The following is a 25,183-nucleotide window of genomic DNA, read 5'->3' as shown; positions in this document are numbered from 1 at the left end:
TATTTTACTCTGATACGATAAGAATAAGCCTATAATAATATATACAGGTTCATTTATAACAGTAACGGCTTCTCAAAAGCAAGTTCTCCCCCTTTTGGTAACACCGGAAGATTCATTTCCTGATTGATTGTGCTCATCATTCCCCATACTTTACCTAATGATATTGATACTTGAGCAGAATTCTGTCCAACATGACCTTTTTGCTGTTTGGATTGTTCTGCTTAATTCTGCTTGAGTCTTTTACAATCTAATAAATTCTGGAGCAAATTACTTCTTTCAAACTCTCTAAAAAAAATGTCTCCCATTTGTTTGGCATTCCCCCTTTATTAAAGCTGCAGTAGTGTTTTCATAGGCTATTTGTCCTGACATGTCTATCTAACCAAACCATGATTCACAATAATAAGCATTTTTTATGTAATAACTTTTTCGCAAGTCCAAGACTTTGAGGTGCAAGTCTAAGTTAACTTAAACATTTTATTGAAAACAAAAGAATCCATTTAACTCCATTATGTCCTCTACAGTTTGCCCATTGGAGCCTGTAGTCCTTCCTCCCCATAATGTATTGTGAGTATTAAAATCACCACAACATGTTACTTATTTCCTTGTTGAAGCCAATAACCTTTATTTTATTCACCCAAATCTCAACAGCTACTTCTTATAGATCATATAGTGATTAATATATACCCCACCATGAGATATTCACTCTTGTATTGGCATACCCCCTCTCTGACCACCATCTCTATCTTGTCTTGTTGGCCCTAATATTTTAAAGTCAAAATGTGGTTTCGGCCAGGCCTATTGGATGCAATAATACCTGGTTCATCATTTAACTGTTGTTTATAATTCTGAAATGTTTGACCATTGTTAATTGGCTTATGGAACTCCATTGTAGAATAAGAAAAACCATGATAGCCAACTTATCACTACACTGACATACGCCATCATTGTCTAAACAGCTCATGTAACATTTCTACAGTCGAATCCTATCTACCTAAGAAGGCCTGCTCATCTGCTGCTTCAACCAAGCCTTGACCTTTTAAGTCTGTTGCATAGTTGTATTTAAAACATAATAATTTATCAATTTAAATTAATTTACATTTACTTTAACTGAAATTCTGCTAATGCAGTAGACCTAATGTAGGGTAATCTCCTCTAGAATCAATGTTGAGGTAGATTAATGCAGATCATTCAAGGATCATTAATTGTCATTATGCGACCCAGGGATGCACAACGAATTTTTGTAGTTGCCCACTTTCAACACAACAAACACATGACAAATAAAACAAATTGTTGAGTACGTTCATGGATCAGATAATATGGCTGACATCTTCACATAAAAAATGTAACATGAGGAAAACATTGTCCATCAACTTTGACTGTGTTTGAGTACCAAGCATCATAATGTAAACACAGAGTCCTTCTTCAGCCTGTCTTTCAATTTTCTTTTGCTTTTTTGTAATTACATCATTTAAACTTTGCATCTGCTGCACACCTACCTGTTTATGTTGCCCAGCACATTCACCACACCTTGGACTTATCTGCCATATGCTCTATCCTTTGACATTTAAAGTATGATGCCTTTCCACTCTTCTCTCTCATTCACTTCCTTTGCTTTTTAAATTCATATTTGGTCTCACTGTCACTTTATACTGACTTTTTCTTTCATGCATTCTTGGAAATAACTTCAGTCAGTTACGTTTTTGTTTTTTTTCAGATTCACTTTTAAACATTTTCAATATTCACCGCTCCGGGACTCAAAGACGCCATTCACCATTCACCTGCCTCATGCAATACCCGCATTCGCAGCCATTTCGGCTCACATATCAGTTAGTTCCATTTGTTCTGTAGAAGTATTTCTTGTCTAAAAACATTCTCTGCCAGATGTTCGCTGCTGATGCATTGTAGCGAGGCGCACAGTCGTTACGTCACTATCCGGGGTTTCCTAGTGAAGTGAACCCTACGGCGTCATGGCGGAGGCCGGTTGTCGGAGGACCCTGGATTGAAATGCCAGCTTTCTACAATCGCGGTTGACCAGCGAGCACTAGACTTTGCTTACATCCAAATCGGGAAGGGGGACTTATTCGTTTTTTTGGAAGGAGAGGAAAAACAACACTGCACCGGTTCTTACGGACTGAATCGTTCGGGGCTGATCTCCCTGACTGGGGGATAGCTAGCTAGCGTAAGGTAGCGGTAGCTATCGCAGCTGCTAGCTCGCTTGTTAAATAAGAGAAGAAAGGACCTCTGAAGTGGAAAGACGGTTTTAAACAACACTTTCATTGGAGTTTGCCAGGTAACATAAAAACAACAGCAGGTAGCACACAGGTGGAGTTACTTATCCCCTAGTTCAGTGAGAAAGTAAGCTAACGTTGCATGTTGATGTGGTAAAAGCCGCGAGAAGTGAGCGGCGAATGAAAACAAGATGGAAGAGGATGAAGTTAGGTTAGCTCATTTGGGTTTGTGGTCTTAATAATGAATACTAAATAAGTGCAGTACTCCCCTCTGGTCCAGTACTTGCCCAGACATTTGCATAGTTAAACAGCGTTTGCTGCTAAACGCTGGGTTTGGGCTGTACCCGGAGGGTGAACCTGGCAGCGGGTCCCTGCTAAAATGAACTAGCGCAAAGTTTTGTCATTTTGTTAGCTTCCGTGCTAGCCTCGTGCTTCACAACGTTAGCTCACGCTACTTTCCTTGGCAACCTCAGTAAACGCTGGGCTATCGTCCCTCTCACTTCACGTTCACTGAACCCACGTTAGAGTTACGTATAAACAGACTGCACCCCGTTTATCACGAGACCCTCGTGGTGGCGGCACATGTTGTGGAATTAAAACGCCAACTGTTGCTTTTCTGGTTTTACAAGTGTTATGATTGTGTAACGCAGAGACTCACCGTACAAGCACAACCCCTACGAGCTAGCGTTAGCAAACAGTAACTAGTGGTCGTTATACAGACGGGAGAGTCACAATCATGCAGCAATACAGTGACCCTTATTAACTAAACCGCTGGTAGAAACACGATAGTCTCGGGTTTTTGCGGGATACTGGTCTTCTTCGATAAAATAGTGTAAGGCGCGTTGGTGGTGTCTGCATACATTACTGCCAACGTACCCGCCAATAGCTAGTACTGGCGTCATTAGCCGGTATTAGCTAGTTAGCCACAAGCTAAGTTGTAGCCACACTATGACTAGTGCCACACCGGCTGGCATAAGCTCGTTTGCTGTGATATGTTCTGGGCTTCTCTAAGGTTTATGTTGTTATTTAGTGTTTAGAGTGCCCATGGAGCTTCGTGTGGATGTGAAAACACGCTGCTGCTGCGTAGGCCTGATAGGCCTCTGCAGTGAGGAAACCAATAAAGCTAACGTTAAGTTAACTTAACATGAAGCTGCTGCAATTCGCGCATCCTCTGCTATTAACTTTATTTAAAAAAACAAAAAACTAGTGTTTTGTGAGCTACGGAGACATTTGGCGTCTATCGGAACTCAAGCGGAAAACATGCACTACTTCTCAAATTGTTTTAAATATCTCGTGCGCAAGTGTATTGACAGCTCCAGTAGGACGGGGCAAATAGCTGCTCAGAGATGGTGTACTGAGCCGCAGATGCATTTGACTGTGTAAGCATAGGTGACTCGTGCAGTGTGTTATGAACACGCACACTGACAGCTTCCTCAGATTGTTAAAACACAAGGCAGGGAAAGCATAACGTTACTGAAATTAGTCAGTTTTGATGAAGGCACAGTCATTGCCTTTCCAAGACAGTATTTCTAACGTTGTTCATGCTATCTTCACTTACAGGTTAAACACGTGGAACACAATACTACAGGTCGTCAGGGGGAGTCTATATTTTGGACTTCAACATGGCTGGACGCAGTGAGGATGAAAGTGTAAGCAACAGCAGTGGAGAATCAAGGTAAATGAACTGGACAAATTTCACGAAAGGACATCAGAGTAGTTTGACAATAGTGATACAAATATTTTGTTTTAATGGCAGTGTCATCTCAGATGACACAGCTGATAACACATTAACTTTATTAACTGTGTATCTGTCTCTTATTTTTGCACATTAGACTGGATCAGAATACTTTCATACCTCTTGTCTCCCATTTCTCTGTCTGAGACACTGCCCTCTTTAGTTTGTTTCCATTGGATTGTGTCTTTTATAAAGTTATAGACTGAAGGGCTAATAGAATGCCACTATTGTTAACAGTATTGTTGTTTGGCACAAGTCTGTTGTTTATACCAATAAGTAGCTCCTGATCTTAAGGATTGAAACTTTAACAAATTAAAGTCATTGTCAAAATAAATAAGCTGCAAGCTTGAAACGTTAATCAGTGCCCAGAATTTATGGCAATCACGTTTAACAAGGTCAAACGGGTATGGAAAGTATTATTTTGTTGTACCAGGTATTAGATTTACACCGTTATTAAAATATTTTTCATAGGTCCAGCATGAGAAACCGATTTCCTTGTGAATGATTCATCTTTTACTACTAATTACTAATGCACACACGTGTTGAATTGTTTTATCTTTAAATGTGACAGTAATTCTGATGATGAATCCGGTTCTGGATCGGGCTCGGCGTCAGGCTCTGTCTCAGGCTCCAGTTCCAGCTCCTCCAGCAGCAGCAGCCGATCAGGGAGCAGTGGCTCAGGGAGTGGCTCAGGCTCCGGCAGCCAGTCAGATTCTGACACAGAGAAATCCAAGGAGAAGATGGAACCGCCAAATAAGTCAAACATTGATGGAGCTGAGGTAAATATATGTGATTGCAATGAAATGAGCAAAGATGGACTCCTATTTCTTACTCAACTGGACATGTGGACAAAATGTAATGAATTGATCATTACGTAATAACTTTTTGTCAAATGGTCGTAGCATTTTCTTGCATCTCTTTTGAAACATTACGTCTTATGCAGGGAATAGCTTAAATCATGCAGAGTTACAATACTCAAGAATTTAGATGGTTTGACCTTCGACCTAAGCCCCTTTCACACAGAGAATCCGCATTACTGCCATAAAAATGCTCTGCTGTTACGCTGGCTTTGCTTTTTCACACGGAACCAAGCAACGGCAGCATAATACTGCTCAGCGTGCAATTTCAGGTAGCAAGCCGACGTCACAGGAGCAAAAGAGGCGTGAAGTCTAACAAAACAGTGTCTGCGGCTTGCGCTGTCACTGTCCCTTTTTTCACAGAGCTGCCGGATGGCTCTATGACTTCCTCGGCTGCCTGGCTCAGCGGTGGAACAATTCTGTCCTCTTATATTTCACACAGAAGGCGAGGCAGAATAACGGCGCAACAGTCCCGCCTTCAACAGGCTGTGTGAAAGGAGCTCTAGTCACATGACACATTTTCAGAGCACCATTTCCTTTTTGGGTGTTTAACACAGTGCTTGGTTCATGTCATGTCGAAACTTGTTAACCTGTTCACATATATTTGGTAACTTTACACTAAACTCATTGATTGCAGTTCTGGAAGTCCAACCCAAGTATCCTAGCAGTGCAAAGATCTGCAATGCTCAGAAAACAGCAGCAGCAGCAGCAGCAGCAGCAGCAGCAGAAGAGACAAAGCTCCTCGAATAGTGGATCTGATGAGGTTTGTTTACATCTATCACCAATCCACTTTTTCTGTGCTGCTCGACTGGGAACTAACTAACATCATTTGGAGGTATCATTCGTTTGCTTAGCTTGGATTCCTGTAACTGGAGGTGCACAATACATTTACATGAACTTTCTGTCTTTTAAATGATTATCTCTTCTAGGACTCGTCAAGTAGCGATGGATCTGACTCTTCAAGTGGATCCAAGAGGAGAAGAAATTCAGCCTCCTCTGTCTCTGGGTCGGGTTCTGGATCTGGGAGTGGTTCTGGATCAGACTCATCAGCGGAGGACAAGAGTGAAGAAACGGCATCAGACTATGAGCCCAGTCACAAAATCAAAAGCAGAAAGCCTCCAACAAAGTAAGTGGACATTTGCCCTTTAATGGCTTCCGGTAGGGTTGTAACACTATACTGGTATTTTAATTGGCAATTATAATACTTTGTACATTATCTTATTTAGTGTTTTATTTTACATGCTGTAGTGCGGCTGAAATGTAAAAAATATTGAACAGGCTCTGTTTTCTATCCTTTAAAGGAAGATTTAGGGGGATTTATTGGCAGAAATGGAATATTATATTCCTAATTATATTTTCAGCAGTGTATCTGACACTAAGAATCGCTGTGTTTTATGTTAGCTTAGAAACGGCCGTTTATATTTACATAAGGAGCAGGGCCTCTTCCATGGAGTATGCCATCTTGCCCCGGCATGTTTCTACAGCAGCCCAGAATGGACAAACCACACACTTGTTCTTTATGAGAGCTTTTTGCGATTTTCCGTATCAAATGGTCCCAAGTGCTAAATTATCGAAGACCAGTGTACTAATAAGCCCCGACGATAGTGGTGCTTTTTTGTCTGTAAGTTTGAATGTTTTGGTGTAATTTAATATCAAACTGCAGCACACATCTGGTCCACTCTCTATCTCTGGGCTGAGCTCCTCCAACTACACAAACACACACAGAGTGAATTCAGAGAGGCTGTGGTGTAGACACTGAAGTGGACCAGGTGAAGTGAAGTTTACTCGAGTTGACGACAAAATTGTAATGTACGAGCAACACAAATCTGTTATCAAGCATTACTTTGTGAACAAAAGCGAAAACGCATCTAATCGCCTCTGTCCGCACGTACGGTCAGCCAAAAGCATTCCTTTTTCTTTTTTATTAACAAGCTAAAACGGAAGCTGTCTGTCTGTAGTCGAACTGTTAAGCTTATTTTGTTCTTGTAAACTTCTGTGTTCTTCATTCTTTATACACTTAACTCATAAATGTTTTACATTTGTTTCCAGTGAGATATTAATGACTTTCTATAGTGACTTTGCTGTTGTAAACATTACTATTGCTGCTCTAGAAACAATATTAAGTTATATTTTAAATATAAACTAAACTAATCCTGTTATTTGTTTTTAAAATTATAAATATGTTTTTAAAAGCAATTATTCCCTAAATGAAAAGAATTAGTCCAGTATCAATAAGAGTTTTTCCTAGTAGTAATAACATCCTAAAGATAACTCTCACTACCTGTAGGCCACCGTAGTTCTCCAACACGCCTGGAAAGGGAGTGGTGAGTGTAGGGTTATTTAGTTGGTTGCAATATGCAACACACCACTCAATGCCACTAAATCTCACACACTGTTCCTTTAAGCATCATTGTAACTGATAATAATAATGATTATAATAATAACAATACTATGAAACCGTGATATTTTATGTGATGGTTATTGTACTGTGAAAATCTCATTCAGGTACAACCCGACTGTCTTGTACACAGGGTTACATATTCTCTTAACTCTTTCCCTTTGTAGTAGTCACTCAACTCAGGAGTTGTTTGAGTTTAACATATGCACATGTATTTTTTTCATCTTTCCTTACGTCTAAGGATGAATTATCGGAATGGGAAAAAAAGCAGCAACCAGAAGAAGAAATCCGGGAAGTGTTCTTCCTCTGAGGACGAGGATGATAACTACAAGAAGGCAGCGTCTGCGGGGCAACGGCGGCAAGCCACAGTCAACGTCAGCTACAAAGAGGACGAGGAGCTGAAGACTGATTCAGACGACCTGGTGGAAGTTCTGGGTGAAGATGTCCCGCAACCTGAGGAAGACGAGTTTGAAACACTGGAAAAAGTGATGGAAAGCAGGATAGGAAGGAAAAGAGGTAAAGGACACGGAGTTGTATGGAGTAAATTTGACATTTTATTTAGAGGAATTTAGGAGATAACAGGAAAACAGCTTCAGTGTGACAAAACAGCTTGAACCTTTTCTCTGTAAAGAAAAAGAAAAAAAAGCGTTTAGCCCAGTTCTAAAGATGAATATAGAAATATGTTTCACAGTATTCTTTTTTTCTTTTTCTTTTTTAACAGCAACAGGAAGTGTAACCACTGTATACGCTGTAGAAGCAGACGGGGACCCCAATACCAACTTCAATGCCAACAAAGAGCCTGGTGAGATCCAGTACTTGATAAAGTGGAAGAACTGGGCCCACATCCACAACACTTGGGAGACAGAAGAGACACTCAAGTTACAGAACGTCAAGGGCATGAAGAAACTGGAAAATTTCAAGAAGAAGGACCAGGAGAAAAAGAGATGGTGAGAGTCTATTTATTTGATAAACCAAGAGCATCACACACCATTCAACTTTAGTACAATCTTACAAACAGTAAACAGTTTTACACACCACCAGGGAAAGCTGAACAATCTTCTACTACCCACTGAGCAGCAGGAAAGACTACTAGGATAAATATGATGACAACCACATGACAAAAGTAATCAAAGTCTCAGTGGCCAACTTAACCATTTCCATCTTAATGCATACATTTTAAATAAAAGAAACAAGGCATTAAAACAAATGTCACCATCTCTAGCTTTGTCCTATCTAACTGTTCTTGAAAAATGTGTTCATTTAAACCTAAACATGATCATCATAACAATTCTTAAAGCAATGTCTCAAAATGGCCAACGGTACATAAAATCTCATTTTATGCCGTTGAACCCATGTTCAGTGTGACTGACATATAATCTACTGACATGTCTGTAATGCCACAAGACCCCATGACACTATCTGCTCCACGTGACCATTTTGGCCATCTCCACATTTGTACCTGTAGTATCTCCTGAAGGATTTAAAAAAACGGACACAATTTTGTTGATATAGAAACATTAGTGGGTCACCTTGGTTCGTCTTTTGATGCTGCGCTGTCAGCTTCTTCAATTTCCTAGTCTCTTTGGGGGATTCAAAGTGTCATCTTTTGGTTACAAGCTTGTCCATTTTTGCTGATGAAAATTAGAATTTTATTTAGTACCCTCTGAAAAAATTGTTGGTTTGGAGCAGACAAGAAATGGAATACACGGCCATTGCTTATTTTTCTAATGCTTTTTGTCCTCTCCCCAGGCTAAAGGCAGCTTCGCCAGAGGATATAGAGTACTTCAATTGTCAGGAGGAATTGATGGATGACCTTCACTCTCAGTACCAGATTGTAGAGCGAATCATAGGTGCACTTTCTGCCTCACTTGTTGCTTGAAACATTTCCTCTGAATACATTTGATGCCATTGGATTTGTAAACTAAATAGGTCTCTAAATTCCTTTTGAGCAGGACATTCAAACCAGAAGTCAGCGGCTGGTTACCCAGACTACCTGTGCAAGTGGCAGGGTTTACCGTACTCCGAGTGTAGCTGGGAAGACGGCGCTCTGATCGGCAGAAAGTTCCAGAAATGTATTGACGACTACATGACCAGAAACCAGTCCAAGTCCATTCCATCCAGAGATTGCAAGGTAATGCACTGCCAAGTCTCCATTGGCAGTATATTGTTAAAGCATTACATGTTGAGATTGCGAAACTCTGACTATCGCTAACTGTTGTTCTTTCCTGTAGGTGCTCAAACAGAGACCCAGGTTTATACCTATGAAGAAGCAGCCACTTTACATAGGAGGTGATGGACTGGAGCTCCGAGACTACCAGTTGGACAGTTTGAACTGGATGGCCCACTCCTGGTGCAAGTAAGATTTTAAGATCCTTAGTTCTCACTGCATCATCTGAATGTCCATTCTGTAATTATGGGGGGGGACCTATACATATAATATATCCCACAGTCCTATGCACTATCCCTCAGCAGTGTGTAGCAGGTCCACAATACGAGCTTATACTGTTTCTCTCCTCTGCTGTGTCTTCATTCATAGAGGCAATAGTTGCATCCTTGCTGATGAGATGGGTTTAGGGAAGACCATCCAGACAATCTCCTTCCTCAACTACATGTTAAACGATCACCAACTGTATGGACCCTTCTTGCTGGTTGTGCCTCTCTCTACACTTACCTCCTGGCAGAGAGAAATCCTGCTCTGGGCCCCTCAGATAAATGTTGTGGTCTATCTGGGAGACATCAGCAGCAGGAATATGGTATGATGGTTCAAACGCCTGTTACACAAACACACTTTCTTCATCTGTATTTATACAGTTTTCTAATCCCACTCTCCAGGAATTGAAGGTTAAGATAAATTGATACAAGGAGCAAAGGCATCTGTTTGTTAATGACTGTCTTCACGTTTTTCATGTTTCCTTGTGTTTTCATTTAATAGATCAGGACACATGAGTGGATCCATGTCCATAGCAAGAGGCTGAAATTTAACATCCTTCTCACAACATATGAGATTCTTCTCAAAGACAAGGTCAGCAGCTACTTTACTTAATCATGGAATATGGGCTAGCTGTTGTTTATCACTTAATTGCCTTTATTTATGAAACCCCTTAAATGGTAAAGGTCAGTTCTAAAGCTGTGCAGCATGATATTAGTTTATGTAAAACCTGTAACATTTGTGCTTCCCCAGTCATTTTTGGGCAATGTTAACTGGGCCTTCATTGGTGTGGATGAGGCGCACCGACTGAAGAATGACGACTCCCTCCTCTACAAAACCATGATGGACTTCAAGTCCAATCACAGGCTTCTGATCACAGGAACGCCACTGCAGAACTCCCTGAAAGAGCTCTGGTCCCTGCTGCACTTCATTATGCCCGAGAAGTAGGCCACGTCAATTGTTATGCTTAGATACTAACCGAATTAGACTAACCTCGCTTTTAGAACCAGGTACTTTGTCCATATTTCGTTTTCCCCTGCAGTTCTCTGGAGGACTGAATCCATCAAATCAATTTGATTCTCTATCTTGTCGCTGAGTTGACTTGCCACACCACCACTGATGTGTGTTATATGTCTTGTTTCTCAAGGTTTCACTCTTGGGAGCTGTTTGAGGAGGCGCACGGTAAAGGCAGGGATTCGGGCTACGCCAGTCTGCACAAAGAGCTCGAACCATTTTTACTGCGCCGAGTCAAGAAGGATGTGGAGAAATCTCTTCCTGCCAAAGTGGAACAGATCCTCCGAGTGGAGATGAGTGCTATCCAGAAACAGTATTACAAGTAAGAGCTGGACTAAAAGATGTAGATATGACTACATCTGCTTAAATTCAATTGATCTGTGTTCACCTCCTGCTGGAGTGATTCAGAGAAGAGTTAGTCATTAAGGATTATGATTTCTAGTAAATTTAATTTTGCTGCTAGATAGAGATGCACTGTTTGCAATTTTCTTGGCCGATTCCGATTTGTACTATGTGAGTCATCTACAGTTAATTTGCATTAAAAAAATCTTGGCATTAGAAATTCTAATTGTATATTATAAGTTGCTTAGAGCTAGTGTTGGAAGGTAAACAGGTCATAGTTCCTCCTCTAATCTATTCTCTATCTGAAATCTATTTTATCCTGATGTGAAAACATCTGCCTCAAAGAACAGTTTTATTTAAGTTTCTCACCAGAATTGATATTTTACAAGACTACATTTGAACACATCGTGATAGCGTTATAAGTTACCTTCACCCAATACAAATTTTTAGCAAGTCAATGCAATCTCAGTTTAAATTAGCTGTTTGGCTGTAAGAGCCAAGTCACTGCAGTAACTCTGTGCAGCATGCATGGGAAATAATTACAATATAATAACTCTCCAATGATTTTAGTTGATCCTCCATCGCTTATTTTGGACTAAATTGCAAGGTTTATGTCTTTTTTACTCGCGCTGAAGAACTTCCACACCAACAACGTGATGTTGAGTGTGTGTAGCTTTGACCGAACTATCATGTGGCTTATGTATGTAAATGTGACTGTCAAAAATATGAGGCTGGTTTTGATTGGCTGCTGACCAATCAGTGCATCACTATCATTTATAGTATAGTACTGTATGTGTTTGTGATCAGATGGATCCTGACCAGGAACTATAAGGCTCTGAGCAAAGGTACCAAAGGCAGCACGTCGGGCTTCCTGAACATCATGATGGAGCTGAAGAAGTGTTGTAACCACTGTTACCTTATCAAGCCTCCAGAGGACAACGAGTTCCTCACCAGAGCTGAAGCCCTACAGGTCTGTTTATTTGATCTTACTTAGTTGCAACATCAGGGTTTCTGTAAGTTCTGCCATAATAAAAAAAAAAAAAAAATGTTTTATTGAAGGAAATAGGTTTTATTTAAAAAAGAATATGAACAGTGTTTTTCAAATTTAAACATGAGCTTGTTCAAGATGAACTGCTCCTCAGCTGGAATGTGGAATAGATCAGGCAGCAGCAGCAGGGGGCGGGGACAAAAAAGCTGCCATCAAGTCAGACAGCTTTCAGCCCCCTTCAATAATATACAGGAAGTTAAAGAAATTATAATGTACTGTAAGATCCATCTCTAGGCTACCTGTTTGTAGACCAAAATATTTATATATATTTGTAGAAATGTGTGTGTATTAAGCATTGTATTCTATCCTATATTATGTTTGTCTGCTTTGTAAAGCAATTTATAATTGAATTAAATGAAGTTCAATTAAATCATTTAAATTGATTTTAAAGTTCTATAAAATGTATTTTTGTTAGTAACCACATTAGCTGTTTAACGGATTTAATACTTTGTTGCACAACATGAGAATAATAGCCTATAATCGAGCATTAAGTATCAAAATTGCACCGAAAATTAAGGTTTTCTGCAAAAGGTGGTGTATGGTCAAAACTAAGCGCCAATCAGCTTTTTGATCAGGTGTTTAACTTTCTGATTTTGTAATGCTTTCGCCCAAATCCCTGTCCTCCCACTCAAATAACCACTGCTTGCGCTCGGATTGGCTCTGTTCCTGCTCAAGCTTTATGCTTATACTCTGTTGTATTGTTGCTTGCGCAGATTTCATACCAAATGAACACAGTTGAAGGTGAATTGATTTCTAATATTAATTGAAGAGGATAGACCAGTCATTTTTTGCCCCCTCTTCCTCCGACAGCAACTGATCCGCAGCAGTGGGAAGCTGGTTCTGTTGGACAAACTGCTGGTGCGTTTGAAGGAGCGAGGCCACAGAGTCCTCATCTTCTCCCAGATGGTACGGATGCTGGATATCCTGGCTGATTACCTGAAGAGCCGACAGTTCCTCTTTCAGGTAATTACTTACCCTGGCACATAACAATCAGACATAGTGTGCATACATACACAGATATGCTACACAAAAGCAGACCAGCTAAGCAGAAATATGAGATGCCATCTACATATTTCTGTAAGAGATTTCTGAATGTTCAATGTTGTAAATTTGTGTAGAGATTGGATGGTTCCATCAAAGGGGAGATGAGGAAGCAGGCGTTGGATCATTTTAATGCTGAGGGCTCAGAGGTAAGTTCTATGTACTGTATCCAGTAAGTGTACTTTGTGCTTCATTTGAATAAACCAGGACCGTAACATGTATAATGAACCTCCATTTGTGTGCCCAGGATTTTTGCTTCTTGTTATCAACGCGTGCCGGTGGTCTGGGTATCAATCTGGCATCAGCTGACACAGTAGTCATCTTTGACTCGGACTGGAACCCCCAGAATGATCTCCAGGCCCAGGCCAGAGCCCACAGGATTGGACAGAAAAGACAGGTAAGTAACAGCTGCCATAAACTCGCCTACATTTACAGACCGTGCAGTTGGTAGTCACAGTAACACTACGTTCACTGTGGCTTCAGGAAGCTGTAGCTGCTTCACAGTCAAAGCCTCATGCCAGAGGAACACCGAAAGGAAATGTTATGTTGGCATCAACAAAAACTACAGCTCGAAAACGAATGAGATCAAGATAACTAGTGTTACTTCTTAACTGATGGAAGGTAATGTTTGGTCAAGATTACAGCGAAAAACGTGTTAATGGCAGCAATAAGAAAAATCCAGGGTTGGAAGAAGTCTTTAGATGCTTAATAAAGCAAAAGTAGCAATGACACAATTTAAAAATACTTATTTACAATTTCTGCCTTTTTAATTCAATTCGATTGAATTCCTTTTGTTTGTAAACCCCAAATCACACACATGCCCGAGTACAAAATGTACTAGCATAAAAAGTACTCATTATGCAGAAATGGCAGATTTGAGAGGTATATTTTATTAGACACATATTATATCATCCCTACTTGATGGGCATTTTTATTCTATAATAATGCATCACATTTATGTTTTATTTGAAAATAAAACCTTTAGTAACTAGTAGAATATAATGTACAGTATTTCCAAATGTATTGGAGTATAAAGTAGCCATAACACAAGTACCCAAATATTTACACAAGGACCTGCCAAAATCCACACGAAAAATTGAAAGTTCCTCATAGTAGTTTTATGAACAGTATTTCAGTAAATGTTTTTATTTACATTCATCACTATAATTGACCTGTCTGGCCCTACTCCGACAATCCCTGGTATACATAGACATTAATTATCTACCTTTACCAAATTCTCTGCTACAATGTGTTTAAATATATATATTTTTTTTTTTATTTTGTTTTTGCTTTTTGTCTGCTTGTGGACTGGCAGGTGAATATCTACCGTCTGGTGACGAAGAGCTCAGTGGAGGAGGAAATCATTGAGAGGGCGAAGAAGAAAATGGTTCTGGATCACCTTGTCATCCAGAGGATGGACACTACAGGGAAAACTGTCCTGCATACCGGTGCTGCTCCCTCCAGGCAAGCAACGCATATCACATTCTGCTGCTCGACTGCCTTTCCTTCTTTTGCCCACATTCCCTCTTGAACTCAAATTTCTTTGCTTTTTGACAAACTTTTTATCGAGAAGGCATGTCATTAACGAGTTCAGCCTTTTTTTTCACCCAGAAAATCAAGTCAATTGATTTCATCTGTAGTGTTTGTAAGCCTCTCAAAAGTTACTGCTACACTTTGCTGTTATCTGACTTTAGTTTGTTTTATTACATACAGTTCAGCACCATTCAACAAGGAGGAGCTGTCTTCCATCCTGAAGTTTGGTGCTGAAGAGCTTTTCAAAGAGCCAGAGGGTGAGGAGCAGGAACCTCAGGTATGTAGTTATATACTGAATGATGTATATGCATAATCCCAGCTTTTCTCTGAAATATATTGGAGTTGCACGTCATGGCCTTTTCTGCTGTGTAGGAAATGGACATCGACGAGATCCTCAAAAGAGCTGAGACCAGGGAAAATGATCCTGGACCCTCCACTGTGGGAGAAGAACTGCTGTCTCAGTTCAAGGTTTGGAAAAAAAAATGGTAATGCATTACATTGTTATGTTTTGTTCTTCAGCAATTTAACATTTACAGTTGTGACTTGACCTGCTCAGGTGGCCAACTTCTCCATGATGGACGAGGAGGAAATAGACATAGACTCTGAGCGTAGTCACCGGAGTTGGGACGACATCATTCCTGAGGAACAAAGGAGGAGGATGGAGGAGGAGGAGAGACAGAAGGAACTAGAGGAGATCTACTTGCTGCCACGCATGAGGAATTGTGCCAAACAGGTACACAAGCAGTCTTGCTAAAAAATAATAAGAACTTATGATAATTTGAGTGCTACTCAGTGGTATTGTGCGTTTTGGGTTCCTATTAAACTTCCAGGTGTTTTTCTTGGTTTGTATTAACAGATAAGCTTTAACGCCAGTTCAGGCCGGCAGAGCAGGAACAGGCGGTACTCTGGGTCTGACAGTGACTCCCCCTCAGACCGGAAAAGGCCAAAGAAACGAGGGCGACCTCGGACCATTCCACGAGAAAATATCAAGGGCTTCAGCGATGCTGAGATCCGGAGGTGATTATGTTAACTCCACAGTTCTCTGTGTGGCTATTAATCCACTCCTCCTCACACACCCCTATTTACATCTCTGTGACTTCTTACAGGTTTGTCAAGAGTTACAAAAAATTTGGAGGACCACTGGAAAGGTAAGCTGCGTCAGATTAAAAAAGAAATAATGTTTTAACAATTAAAAAGCAACATCCCACACAGTCTGCTCAACAAGTGTGTTGGTCCCTCAGGTTGGATGCTATTGCTCGTGATGCTGAACTTGTGGATAAGTCTGAACATGATCTGAAACGCTTAGCAGAGACCGTTCACAATGGCTGTGTGAGAACGCTGCGAGAAAACCCATGTGGACCAGAGAAGACTTCAGGTAACATAGCAGATCATTTTTCTGATTAATCAACCCATGATAGGAAGGTTTTGTATACATTGCACTGATGATAAATTCACTAATTGTTGCAGCTCTGATAAACATCAGAGCTGCAACAATTAGTGAATTTATCATCAGTGTAATGTGTTTTAATGCCTTTGTTCATTACCTATGAAAATAGATTTCTGAAACCTTTGTTAGCTGAAGAGTCAATCACACTTAACAGTAATGGAGGTTGTACCAGCATCCTGCTCAAAAGTAGAGCGTTGGAAGCTGCCAACAAAAAACTGTTCTGCCGCTCAGTTTCGGTCACAGTTCTGTAGTTAGGTAGTTTTGAGACAAGACCCATCATGTAAAAATAAAAGCCTGTCATGTTGTTCTGAATTACTATCAGGTTCTGAAAAAGTGAAGCCAGTGCGCAAGTGCCTTAAACTTGCATTCTCTCTACTGGCCATCAGGGGGCGTCTCTGGTCGCAGCAAGAATTCTGATTGTATTGAAGTCTGTTATGTCTCCCTCCTTCTTTGTCACTATAAGAATTTGAGGAAAGAAATAACATTTTTTAATATCGCTTTAGTTTTTTTTACATTTTGCTAACATATTGGGGAGCAACCTTTCAAGAGGTAGGCGCTTTGAGTACATTTGAGTTTTGGTCATGTAACAGTGCTGTACTGCGTCTCACTGAAAATGTTCATAATAATAATAATAATTTATCCTAGCCCAAGGTGAATTCTTCAAATTTGCTGAATCAACAGTCTGAAACCCCCAAGTATTCAACTGACAATGATATAAAACACAAAAAGCCTCTAGTGTGTCACATTGACGAAGCTTTTTAAATGTAAATGTCTTGATTAAATACTGCTTTGGAAAAGACAATTCCTTCCCTAACACAGTTTTCTATGCTTTAGGTGAATAAGAATCCATTTTATCATCAGCTGATCACAGTGCAGGGTTGCAATTTTCCAGACAGCAAATACTCAATACTGATAGGGCTATAGGCCATGCTTTCAATACGCATGGTACAGTGAATCATTCCTTAAACTCGTTGTCTTTCACATGATTAAATGGCATGACACTTAACGTGCTTTGTTGTTGTCCATTGTGTTTGACCACCAGGAGGCAGAAGGGGGAAGGTGAAGGGCCCTACATTCAGGATCTCTGGAGTCCAGGTGAATGCCAAGCTCGTTATCTCCCACGAGGAAGAGTTGGCTCCACTCCACAAGGCCATTCCTGCTGACCCCGAGGAGAGAAAGAAGTAAGGTTCCTGATAAATGAGATGATTTCTGTTAGACGGGATTGGTCACCGCAGCTTATTGTTATTGGTCAATGTAATATTCAATAAGTTAATGACACATACTCGTATATCAAGCCACCGTGTTGCTAAAATGACCAAATATATTTTAATATCTAAATCTTAATTATGTGTGTTTGAATAGGTATATGATTCCATGCCACTCAAAGGCAGCACACTTTGACATTGAGTGGGGGAAGGAGGACGACTCCAGCCTCCTCATAGGAATCTATGAGTACGGCTACGGCAGCTGGGAGATGATCAAGATGGATCCGGACCTCAATCTCACACACAAGGTGAGTTCAGGCACAATACATATCTAATCTCTTTGTGTGATCATGGAGGTTATGTATATTGTCTTGTTTTTAATATTTCATATACTGTGGATGACTTTTATGTGAGGCCTAAACTTCTTCAGTTTTATTAAAAAAAAAAATTGTGTTCAGAGTTATAAGTGTTTCCCCATATTCACCTGTTTATTTTGGTGGGCCAGCCAAATAATATTTGTTTAATATTTTTTCCGATTCATTATTTCCCCTTCAAATGTCAGTACAGAAGCAAGTGCAAATCAATTTAAGAATGTGATGAATTTGCGTTCAGCCCTTTCAGATTTTTTTCTTTTTTTACTGTGTCCGTTATTGCTCAGCTCCTTCCAGACGACCCTGACAAGAAGCCACAGGCCAAACAGCTCCAGACCAGAGCCGACTACCTCATCAAGTTGCTAAGCAAGGACCTGGCCAAAAGAGAAGCACAGAAACAAGCAGGGACAGTAAGTCTATTATAGTGAAGATTCATCTGTTATAACAAACTAGGATGCTGATATATTCTCATTTTCAAATACAATATGGATAGTTTCAAATGTTTGTCTACCAGAATCTACCATAACGCTCTGTATGTACATAGGCTAATTCACGGAAGAGGAAACCGAGAAGTAAAAAGAACAAAACTCTGAAGCCAAGTAAGGTTGACGAGGTGCTGAAGAGCACGTCCTCAGATCCCCCATCGGACAAGAGGTCAGACGATGAGGACGAAATTGAGGAGGAAAAGGTACATTTTCACACCACCTTGCACTTATCACTAATGGATAATTCCTGTTTTCAGTTTGTAGTCTAATACATTTCGAACCTTTTCAGGAGATGGTACCACTGAAGGCACCTGGCAGACGGAGCCGAGCAGACAGGGTGGTGGTGGTGAAGGAGGAGGAAGAGGACGAGGACGACGAGGATGAGGAGCCTGAACAGGAGGATGTTTCTTCATCAGGGGAGAGGGAGGTCATAGAAAAAGAAATAAAAAAAGAGAGCAAAAAGGAGAAGAAGGAGGACAGTTGGGACATTAAAGAGACAAAGGAGCAAAAAGAGAAAAAAGAAACAAAGCCTCTGGAAGCGGTACATAAACAGGAGGAGAGCATGGAAAAGGTGAAATATTAATTCTATATGTGATATATTCCTTTTACAACTATTGACCATGGTCTTAATTCATTTAAGTAAGCTATAATTATGTGGAAGTCTGTCAGTTTAAATAAGTTAAAGACAAAGGACAGTGGATTGGTTCCAAATTTATGCTCTATGCTTTTCATCAGATCGAAGTAAAGACTGAGGTACGAGAACGAACGAAGAAAGCCTCCGATGTGCAGGTCCATATTACAGCAAGTGGGGAGAATGTGCCAGTATCTGAGGAGTCTGAGGAACTGGACCAGAGGACCTTCAGTGTGGTATGTTCCATTGATAACCAAATCTTCAGATAGAAATTCTATTTTGTTAAACATTCAATTTATGGCAAATGCAGCCTCCTCTTGCATGTATGTATGTGTGTGTTGTATGTTCTAAAGTAGATTTATACACTGACTTACTTGGCTAAAATTGTCTCAATGTATGATTTTTGTCATTGACTAGTGGATTAGCAGCGTGATTAAAACAGACTTAATTGACTGAGATAAGATCCAGCCAGGCTCACCAATGTTGCTGGAGTTAACTTTAGTGTGAACGTTGCAGTGTAAAGAGAGGATGCGGCCAGTGAAAGCGGCCCTGAAGCAGCTCGACCGACCGGAGAAAGGGCTGTCGGAGCGCGAGCAGCTTGAACATACAAGACAGTGCCTCATTAAGATCGGAGACCACATCACGGAGTGTCTGAAGGAGTACTCCAATCCTGACCAGATCAAGCAGTGGAGAAAGTTAGTAAAATCACACACACGCACACAGTTACCTGACCATCAGCGGAGATTAAACATGAGTCAATGTAGTAAATGCGGTGTAAGACTTGCATCTTTGTTCACATGTTCCATATGTTAAGCCGATGGTGTTTGTCTTTTACAGAAACCTGTGGATATTCGTTTCCAAATTCACTGAGTTTGACGCCAGGAAACTACATAAACTGTATAAGCACGCAATCAAGAAACGACAAGAGAATGCCCAGGTATGTGAAGGCCCTGTAGTGATTCTTAATTTGGATTACAGTGTGACATCCTTTACCGACATTAGAAATTCATCATGATGACAATTCTTTCTACAGGCGATGGAGCAGAACACTAGAAGCATAAATGCCCACGGCTATAAGCATGCAGGTACACTCCGTTTCCCTCTGTTGTACACAGGTAATATAATGAGCAAGTTTACACTGTGTACTCATTTGCTTTGTGGTCTTCGTCCTCAGATATAGAAAGGCTGAAGGACAACTCACACCAGGACGACAGCAGCAGGGACAGCTACAGCTCAGACAGGCATCCGCCGTCGGGTCGATTCCACGAGAGCAGCAGCAGTAAAGAGAGGCACGGGTCCGAGTCCCACCGGAAAACCACAGCAGGGGAGTCCAGGAAAAGGCCGTACTCATCCTTCAGCAACGGCAAAGACCACAGAGACAGAGACCGAGACCACTACAGACCAGACAGCAGGGACAGAGACAGAGACAGAGACAGACAGGACAGGTGAGGGACCAGTGCCTCTTCTAGAAACAAAATAGACTTTGTGATTGTCACATTTTATATCCTCTGATTTCAGCCTACCAAATTCAAGATTTTTAAGACCATTGCCTTTAAAAGAAAAAAAATGTATTACTTCATATTAATCTTCTTATCAACAAATCCCATGAAAAGACTCAAATAATGTATTATACTTTCTCTTAATACTGTCTGTGCCAAAAGCCTGTTGGTTCCTACCACAGACCTTAATATTTAAAAACACCTCACAAATATATAGTTTAATTACAAGGTTACAATGTTATTTTGTTGTCATTGTACAACAGGGTGGCACAACAAAATGCAGATTGCACACCCATTTTGCAACACTAAAAACACACACAAAAACTATATTATATATGTATAATATAGTGTGTGTAGGATGAGCTAAGGAGTCTCACAGCCAGAGGAAAGAATCTGAAGCTAAGTCTGGTGGTTCAGCAGCTGATATGTCTGTATCTCTTTCCAGATAGCAGCAGGGTGAACAGGTAGTAGCTGGGTGGGTTTTGTCTTTTTATATCCTTTCAGCGCTTCTCAGGCTCCTCTTGTCAACAATATCACAGATGCTCAGTAGATGGTGCCAACGAGGTTTGGGGCGGTTTTAATCACCCACTGTAGAGCCCTCCTGTCCTGGGCCTTACACATCCCATACCAGTTTGTAATGTTTCCAGTCAGGATGCTTTCTAATGCTCTTCTGTAAAAGTTTACAAGAACTGGGCAGAGGAATTTAGCATTCTTAAGTTTCCTTAAGAAATACAGTCCTTTATGAGCTTTCTTCACCAGGATGGAGATGTGTGAGGACCATGTCAGGTTGTTTGTGATGATTCCCAGGAACTTCAAGCTGTTAACTTGCTCCACCTCAGCTCCATTCATTCAATTCAATTCAATTCAGTTTATTTTGTATAGCCCAGAATCACAAATTACAAATTTGCCTCAGAGGGCTTTACAATCTGTACACATGCGACATCCTCTGTCCTTCCCTCACATCGGCACAGGAAAAAGTCCCCTAAAAAAAACCTTCAACAGGGAGAAAAAAGGAAGAAACCTATGGGAGAACGACAGAGGAGGGATCCTTCTCCCAGGATGGACAGAATGCAATAGATGTCATGTGTACAGAATGAACAACATAACAGAGATACAACACATTCAATGTATATGACATAAATGATTCATATAATAAGAGTAGTAAGCAGAGTAACGAAGAAAGAAAAAAAAAATAAGACTACTTATAATAACAGCAGCAATTATTATAGTAGAATTATAATTATGAGGGACCGTAGTGTGTCTTCGCCTCCTTTATTCTAAAATCAACATTCATCTCCTTGGTTTTACTGACGTTGAGCAGTAGGTTGTTCTCTGAGCACCACTCTGAAGATTGTTGACTTCCTCTATATGAAGTCTCATTGTTGTTTGAAATCCGGCCGATGACGGTGGTGTCATCTGCAAACTGACAACAGAGTTCTCCATGTTTGGGGTAGCAGTTGTGGGTGTATAGCGTGAACAGATGCCCAGAGTGCTAAGTTTTTTTTCTCAAAAGGATCATTAATTTCCTGGAGCAGATGGGCACTGTAGTTTTTTGCAAGTGGTACTTCATCAGGAGGAAAACATTTTTTTTTCTTCTAGTGAGCAGGGATTTCTTTCTTTTTTTTGACCAATAGCAGACCCTGGTTGTACGATCAAACCGTTAACCTATAAGATGTGTGCCTTGCATGCAGGGTTGCTGTGGTTGAAGTGCTAACAAGCAGCCCAGCTGCAACGATAACCGATGCACAAACAGGTTTAATCCACCATTTATCTCCAGCTTCAGCTTCCATGTGTGTAGTTTGTGTAAAAATGCTTCAACTCCTCAAGACCAAAGCCATGTTCCCATGTGTTGCTGTCCACTTGCTGATTAGAGGTATGATGAAGCCACGTTATCGGTTGCAGTTTGTAAAAACAGCATTTAAAATCCCCACTCCCCTCCCGCTCAGTGAGTGAGTGAGCGAGCGAGCAAGAGGCTCTCCCTCTTGCATGGTCAAGCGAGATATTCTATCTATCCATCTATCTGGATGGAAAGATGAGAGAGCAAGGTAAAGATGGAGAGATGGACAGAGACATGAAGAGATGGAGAGATACATCTCTCTCTCCATCTCTAATCATGTAACATAAGTGGATGTTCTCTCAATGAAATGTATTACATTAAATTAATCACTTACATACTTCAATCATTCATATCACAATTTGCAGGCAAAGACATTAAAGTAACATGAGCTACAAAAACCAACCGGCCAGTATCTTTAATGGTCACATGGTAATTAAAGTAGTCAGACCAAGGTGCCAAAGTATAAAGCCATTTGTCTTTTATACAGATTTTAGGTCGTATTGTGAATTATTTAACAGTATTAAGGTATGTTATGTAGTTTGAAGTTTGGCTAAGGTGATGGTTAGTGTACATACTCATCTCTCCATTTCCTGCCACTCAAAAGTACTTTGTACAGGAGGTTTGTACAGAATATGAGTACAGTGTAGACTAGCATTGAAATCGTTATTTGTTGCCTGGGTGTCATCTCTGCCGCACTGCTGAGTCATGCTGGTACTTTGTGTGTGTCTGCAGATACTATAACGACAGTAAGCACAGGAAGCTGGAGGAGTTCCGCTCCAGCAGAGACCACCGGCTGGACGCCAAGGACCACTCCCACTCGGAGCACCGCTCTTCCTACCGCTACCACTCCGACTGGCAGAACGAGCAGCGGGCGTCGGCCAGTGGGCCCCGCTCCCCCCGGGACCAGCGCTCGCCCTACGACTCCCGCTCGCCCATGGGCCACCGCTCGCCTTTCGACTACTCGTCGGACCACAAGAGCACACCGGAGCAGATCTGGAGCAGCCGCAAGACATAACAGGAGCTGCCCGGGTCTGCCAGTAGCAGCCATAGACTCATCGACACAGCAGATGCCTTACAGGGACCGTGGACTCCGGACCGGAAGCTGTCTGAAGCGCCGTGTACCAGTCAGTTCAGCATGGCTGTCCTCTCCTCGCTTCAGCTGCAGCTCATCCCGTAACCCGGGAGATGAATGCCATGGAGTGGCTCCAGCCAGGCAGCAGAAAATAATGAAAAAAAAAAAATCAAAGCATATTTTTGTATCAAAGAGTTTAAAGCTGCATCGTTGCGTTCAACAGCGAGCAGTAATTTTTCTGTTATTTTTATAAACTTTTTTTTTTAACTCTGGAAACTCAATTGACCCTGAGTGCTGCCTCATATTCCCACCAACCAATGACACTGGATCCTGTAAATGACTGTTCTCTATGTTTGTCCGTCTGTCTCTGTCTCCCTATCATGCTTAATGTAATTATCTACCTTATTTAAGTGTTGACTCGACGAGAAGTCGGTTGTCGCGTGAATCGCATTAGGAGTCAACGTAAAGGTGTCTGGTTGAATCCAGTCGGGCTCAGGCTCACCACCTGAAGTACCTCATTTACAGCGTTTCTCATTTTCCTCAGCAGGTTTCTATTTTCCACCAGGTGTGAATTATTTAATAACATATCTTAGCTGTAAGAAAATAACCTGGATTGATTGTTTTTTTTGGAGAGCGAGGTGTATCATGTCTTTTTTTCCTTAAGTTACACTGTTGTAAATTTTGTAAAATAGTAAATCAGTGGTCTTTTTTCCTCAGGCTTTTTTGGATTTATTATGACTCTACTTTCCCCCATCAACTCAGGCTTTTTTGTCGTTCTATGAGTGAATTTCTGTATAATAGTTCTTTCATGATAATGCTTTCAGAATATCACGTTTGGTAAAGGGAAAGTTCTTTAATGATGCTCGGTTTTATCCTGTAGTGCTTAGCTCTTTGACCTCAGTGTGTTGAAATCAGCAAGTTGGAAGGAACTGACTTTTGAAATGACAGTCTGAAAAAAAAGACGGTTGTCTTTCAATAGAAGCACCTGTTGGATCTTAAACTCTACTTTTTACATATTTTTTTCTTTACCTTTCAGTTTTCTTTTCTACGTAGGCAATAATGTCAAATGTTTCTATGCAGCCAAGTATATTTGAGGTGAACCACCCAACTGAATGAAGTCACTGTTATGGTTCACACTGTTGTACATAAATTTCCTCTATATTTCAAAATGAATTTACACTGAAAGTGCATGAATTTTTATGAACTGTTTTATATAGTTGTTTATGAAGCCATTAAAATCAATCACTGTACTCACTCGTACCAACTCTGTTAAACACTGAGTCAAGTTCTTGCTTCTGCCAGTTTGGAGGACTACAGTTCGGTTGATTTTTGTTTCATTATCACAAGCGAAGGCCTAGTCAATATCTGTGAAGATACAAATGGAGGTGATCAGAGCAGAGTACAATAACTTCAGGAAGTAGCAGGTCATCCAGGTTTTTATGTCCTTAAGACATGCCTGGAGTTAAGCTGACCGCATGGTTTCATCTGGCTTGATTGATACTTAATAGGTCATCATCTGCATAACAAAGAAAGTTTAGTGAGTGTTTTTGGAATATTGCCTAACGGAAGCATATATAAGGTGAAAATAATTGGTCAAAACATGTGGAGCTCCGTGACTATAACTTTGGTGTGCATGGAGGATTACACATGTTTTCATTTACAAACTGAGATCGATCTGATTATTAGGACTTAAGCCACTTTAGTGTGTTTCCTTTAATTAGATTAGATTAGATTCAACTTTATTGTCATTGCACAGATTACAAGTACTAGGACAACGAAATGCAGTTTTAGCATCTAACCAGAAGTGCAAAAAGAAGCAGTAAAGGTGCAGTGCAATGTGCTGGATAAATAACAGATAAATAATAAAAAAAAAGAAAAATAACAGTATGAGTAGTATAACAATATAGACAGTATAAATGGTATAGACAGTATGAACAATGGATATAAAATACAGTATATATATAGTCTAAACAGTAAGATGTAAGTATGTATACTCACTGGAGGAAGGTGTC

At 40.6% G+C, this 25,183-nt stretch overlaps 1 protein-coding gene across 1 annotated transcript; it reads left to right on the top strand.

The window, feature by feature from the left end:
• Positions 1-1,889: 1,889 nt before the first annotated feature.
• chd1 (chromodomain helicase DNA binding protein 1) lies at positions 1,890-24,434 on the top strand. The gene is made up of 36 exons (XM_054612119.1): positions 1,890-2,290; positions 3,789-3,903; positions 4,535-4,742; positions 5,458-5,583; positions 5,750-5,946; positions 7,460-7,734; positions 7,940-8,165; positions 8,968-9,068; positions 9,171-9,349; positions 9,450-9,574; positions 9,755-9,971; positions 10,151-10,240; positions 10,400-10,590; positions 10,794-10,982; positions 11,810-11,972; positions 12,861-13,013; positions 13,169-13,240; positions 13,339-13,488; positions 14,407-14,555; positions 14,805-14,901; positions 14,997-15,092; positions 15,181-15,357; positions 15,481-15,641; positions 15,731-15,772; positions 15,866-15,999; positions 17,114-17,252; positions 17,434-17,584; positions 17,935-18,057; positions 18,192-18,335; positions 18,422-18,703; positions 18,868-18,999; positions 19,280-19,458; positions 19,601-19,700; positions 19,797-19,848; positions 19,938-20,208; positions 22,832-24,434. The coding sequence occupies exons 2-36, from the start codon at positions 3,851-3,853 to the stop codon at positions 23,112-23,114; spliced, it is 5,427 nt and encodes a 1,808-aa protein (XP_054468094.1). The 5' UTR covers positions 1,890-2,290; positions 3,789-3,850; the 3' UTR covers positions 23,115-24,434.
• The last annotated feature ends 749 nt before the right edge of the window (positions 24,435-25,183 follow it).

The sequence above is a fragment of the Anoplopoma fimbria genome, chromosome 14 (genome assembly GCF_027596085.1).
Source record: "Anoplopoma fimbria isolate UVic2021 breed Golden Eagle Sablefish chromosome 14, Afim_UVic_2022, whole genome shotgun sequence".
NCBI lineage: Eukaryota > Metazoa > Chordata > Actinopteri > Perciformes > Anoplopomatidae > Anoplopoma > Anoplopoma fimbria.
The sequence above is the reverse complement of the archived record's forward strand: the minus strand, read 5'-3'. Positions and strand labels throughout refer to the sequence as shown.

What these genes read in the sequence shown, in the direction of transcription:
- chd1 (XM_054612119.1), top strand. Translation starts at nt 3,851, where the DNA reads ATGGCTGGACGCAGTGAGGATGAAAGTGTAAGCAACAGCAGTGGAGAA. An exon ending in CCAGAGCTGAAGCCCTACAG is followed by an intron (nt 11,973 to 12,860) that starts GTCTGTTTATTT and finishes TTCCTCCGACAG; the next exon opens with CAACTGATCCGCAGCAGTGG. An exon ending in ACGAAATTGAGGAGGAAAAG is followed by an intron (nt 18,336 to 18,421) that starts GTACATTTTCAC and finishes GAACCTTTTCAG; the next exon opens with GAGATGGTACCACTGAAGGC.